Source organism: Gymnoscopelus braueri (assembly GCF_963280865.1).
Source record: "Gymnoscopelus braueri genome assembly, chromosome: 19".
In the NCBI taxonomy this organism is placed as follows: Eukaryota; Metazoa; Chordata; class Actinopteri; order Myctophiformes; family Myctophidae; genus Gymnoscopelus; species Gymnoscopelus braueri.
This window is the reverse complement of record NC_137621.1, coordinates 42,322,724-42,326,788: the sequence shown is the minus strand read 5'-3', so window position 1 is coordinate 42,326,788 and position 4,065 is coordinate 42,322,724. Positions and strand designations below refer to the sequence as shown.

Here is a 4,065-nt window from a genome sequence, read left to right as displayed (position 1 = left end):
AACTGATGTGGATGCTTGCATTGACTTTATAAGGTTTAAAAAAAATACGTATTTATTCGCATGAAGAATTCGCCCCGGTGTGTAAGGACCTTTATAGTCCAAAATGTAAAGTGAAACAGTTGCACCTCCAACTTGCAACCTCCAAACAATACTGTTTTTAAAACTCTAACTTCAACATGTTATTTTTCATAACCGTTTCAAGCTCTGAGAATGTACTGAGAAAAAAAGCCAAATTAAAATCAATTAAAAAGTAACCCTAAACCTGTGCCTCAGACAAGGCAGTCTCTTGACTGGTGGTCCCTGGGTTTGTGGAAGTGTTGGTCTGAGGCAGCTCTTCAGTGAAGGCGTTCTCCAGCACTTTTAGGACAGATCTGCTAACTTCATTCTTGAAATCCTGACCCATGAACACGTACAACAGCGGGTTCACGCTGCTGTTGATATATGCCAGGCAGAAAGTTATGATGCTCACATGTCTCAGTGTTTCACTGTACTGAGTGTACCCTGCCACCATGAAATCCATCAACCGAATTTGTTGCATGATGTGATAGGGGGCCCAGCACAGGAAAAATGTGGTGATTACAGCTGCTATGATTTTGAAGGGACGACCTGATTGGCTGGCCAGCGAGCGATTCCTCCTGATCCGGTGGATGATGACAGAATAGCAGGAGACGATGACGGTGAAAGGGATCACGAATCCCATGAGGAAGCGAGTGATGATCATGGCCCCAAGTCGAGACTTCACCAACGGTCTCTCTGCGGATGTAATATTGGTATTATCGGTGAGTGCAAAGTTGGTGCGGCACATAATGGTGTTGTTGTCAGAAGGGGAGGCGAGTGTGTCCATAAAGATGAAGTAAGGGGAGCTAAGAGCCAAGGCCAGTACCCAGACACCCAGACTCACACAAGACGCCTTTCTGACGCTGCGGTGGTTCTTGGCCCACACTGGCCACACCACACAAACACATCTGTCAACACTGATGACCATCAGAATGTAGATGCTGGCATACATGATCAGGAAGAGAACAGTGCTGTTCAGTTTGCACATGAATTTACCAAAAGGCCAGAAGCCGTCCAGAGCTCTTTCTGTGATTCTCAGGGGCAGGAGCGCTGTGAAGAGGAAGTCGGCCACAGCGAGGTTGAGGTACCAAACGGTGTTGATGGTTTTCTTTATTTTGAAGCCCGTCACCCAGATGACAACTCCATTCCCCAACACGCCAAGCACAAAGACCAGGCTGTAAATGACGAGGCACACGATCTTGACAGATTGTTTGAGTTCAGCATGTTCATCCTTGATATTATAGTCTAGTGTAAAAGAACCTTCATCATGGTAGTCATAGTCAAACTTATACTCTGTATCGTCCTGCCACAAAGAGCCGTTTCGACCAGACAAATCCATGGTTTTATTGGGCAAGACAGCAGTTGTGGTTATCATCCTAAAAAAAACAGGTACATGCTTTGTTTTATCATACCATTTCTTAATTTCTATACCTACGTACATGTATTATTATCCTCTGGGTAAATAAGACTATTACCATTTATAATGACTTAAATACTAGTTATGTAACGCTAACAAAAACTCATGATACAATGTTATCATGATAACAAGTCCACAATACAATATTTATCACTTATATATATATATAAACAAGAAATGACAAAGTCATAATATACCCGCTTGCGGCAGGCTATTTTTGCCCCAATCTGCAGCACAAAATGTAAAAGTTGTCATTAAAATAAAATCTCAGCCATTCGAATGCAACAAAAATAACTCCACAGAGGTTCATTGGTTGGCTACCAATATAATGTGTGTGTGTGTGTGTGTGTGTGTGTGTGTGTGTGTGTGTGTGTGTGTGTGTGTGTGTGTGTGTGTGTGTGTGTGTGTGTGTGTGTGTGTGTGTGTGTGTGTGTGTGTGTGTGTGTGTGTGTGTGTGTACAATATCAATGATAGTGAAAATAATTGATCTACAATCTCACAGATCTGCTATTTTCACCAGCTGATATAGTTACTTCATAATGTAGCCTACCCTTACCCAAGTCAAAACTACAGTGTTTCACTTAGAAATGTATGAACAACAAAAATGAAGACACACACACACACACACACACCCAGGAGGACTGGTTGATAGTGTTGTATGCATTGTTCCTGGACAAAAGACCGGTGGTGACCAGTTAGTATTCATTTATGTATGAAAGAAAGAAACTATTTTCACAATAAACGAAGTGAGTCCATAGAATACAGGTAGCGTAAGGGCAGTCATGTTAAAAACATCAACAGTGGTGGAAAAAGTACTGTAATGTTTTACTTAAGTAAAAGTATCAATACTGCAATGTAACCCTAACCCTTTATAAAAGTGAAGCTCACAACTTGTCTTTTGATTTCACTGTTTGAAACAGCTAGGCTTGAGTTGTAATGCATAACTGCAAGTTTGACCTTTTCACTACTGGCTTACATGAAAGAAAAACCCAAATGGGTCCATTTGGTTTCATTAATGTCTTTTGTAAATGAAGTATTCAATAAAACGTCATAATAAAAAATAGCAGATCTACAAGCTCACAAGGCGGCGATGCGTTGTGAGCTTGTAGATCTGCTTTTTTCTGATAAAATGCAGCTGATTTTAGCGTCATACCTTACATGAAAAATGTTGCTACAGTAACCTTATTCATGTGTAAACAGGGCAGTCATGTTAAAGGTATCATGACATTCATGTTTACACCACATTCAGAGTCTTTGTCATGGTCCTTCAAACGTGTACAAAAAGTTTTAACTGAAAATTCCACTCCAGTGATTCACTGTAGGTGTTTTTCTCTCACATTTCTAAAGCCTTTTCAACTGCAATGAAAAAAGAAATCTTTGCCTGCGGGTGTCGCTGGTGAGGGATTTTGCCTGTCAATCATCGCCTCTGCTCCGCCCCCCCCAAAGGAAAGGATAGGGGAGGGGAGGGGCGAGGAGGAGAGTGGGCGGGATTAATCGACAGTGACCTCACTGTCGAAGGGCCAAGCTCAGATTACTTTTCAGCCTAATTATTCAGAAAACCCCAGACCACAGAAAATCCACTGAATGTTCAAAGTTCAATTTTTTTTGGTGTAATTGAGGTCATAAAACCCCCCAAAAAACATAAAAAATAAAAAAAGTGAAAATGAATGTCATGATACCTTTAAAAACAGCAACAGTGGTGGGAAAAGTACTCGTACTAGTGTTGCCATGTATACTAATTACAAGCGACCTTGTTTTCTGTGAAGTTGCTTGTAAATGTAGGTAGTTGCTTGTTATTTGTTATTATTTTGTTGTGAGCTTGTAGATCGGCTATTGCCAAGTCGTCTATTATCAAATAGCCGATGCATATAGGTTTAAAGTGCTCATGTAGCCTAATAGTCACTTAAGTCTTTGGGCTTGTTTTCATGTTGCTTATTTTTCTCTCAAAATCTGGCAACCGTGTCATTGTTTAGACCAACGAAGAAGAAAATGGCGGAAGTGATCCTCTTTTCCAAGGCTCGTGTGAAAGACAGTATTATGTTGAGAAAATATAAAGTCATTACAGCACCATAACATGGTTAATACATTTTATTTTGGGATGTACAATACATGAAAATTACGAGAGTAATAACGCGAATTGCGTCGATAACTAATGGGGAGCGGACATTAGCGCGCTTGGCTAAAAACAGTTAGTTAGTAACATCATACAAGCTAACTATTAGCCAAATTCGGCTAGCGCTCGGAGGACTGCATAGTCCCATAGCTTGGGAGGACGAGGCCGCCCGTTCAGAGTATGGGAAAGTATCCCATTGGCTTAAACGACAGCCAATGACGCAAATCTGTCGAACAAATCTGTCGAATGCAAATGAATCTGTCGAATGCAAATTTGTCGAATGATGAGTCGTAGGTCTGCCTCTTCATAGACCCGCAGCTTTCGCTAAGCGGGTAAAAAAAGGAAAAATGACTGAAATGTGTAGGACACAACTTTTCACTTCACATTTGCGTGTCATGAAAAAAATCCTGCACACTGTCTTCACTTACAGCAGTAGTTTATTACAACGTAATAAACGACCTTCATCAGGTATCCTCTG

At 40.9% G+C, this 4,065-nt stretch overlaps 1 protein-coding gene across 1 annotated transcript; it reads right to left on the bottom strand.

The window, feature by feature from the left end:
* Positions 1-244: 244 nt before the first annotated feature.
* On the bottom strand, positions 245-1,396 carry LOC308074809 (fMet-Leu-Phe receptor-like; the record flags this gene model as incomplete). Its single annotated transcript, XM_080414308.1, has 1 exon — positions 245-1,396. One exon carries the CDS (start codon positions 1,394-1,396, stop codon positions 257-259), a length of 1,140 nt encoding a protein of 379 aa, XP_080270434.1. The 3' UTR covers positions 245-256.
* Positions 1,397-4,065: the final 2,669 nt, after the last annotated feature.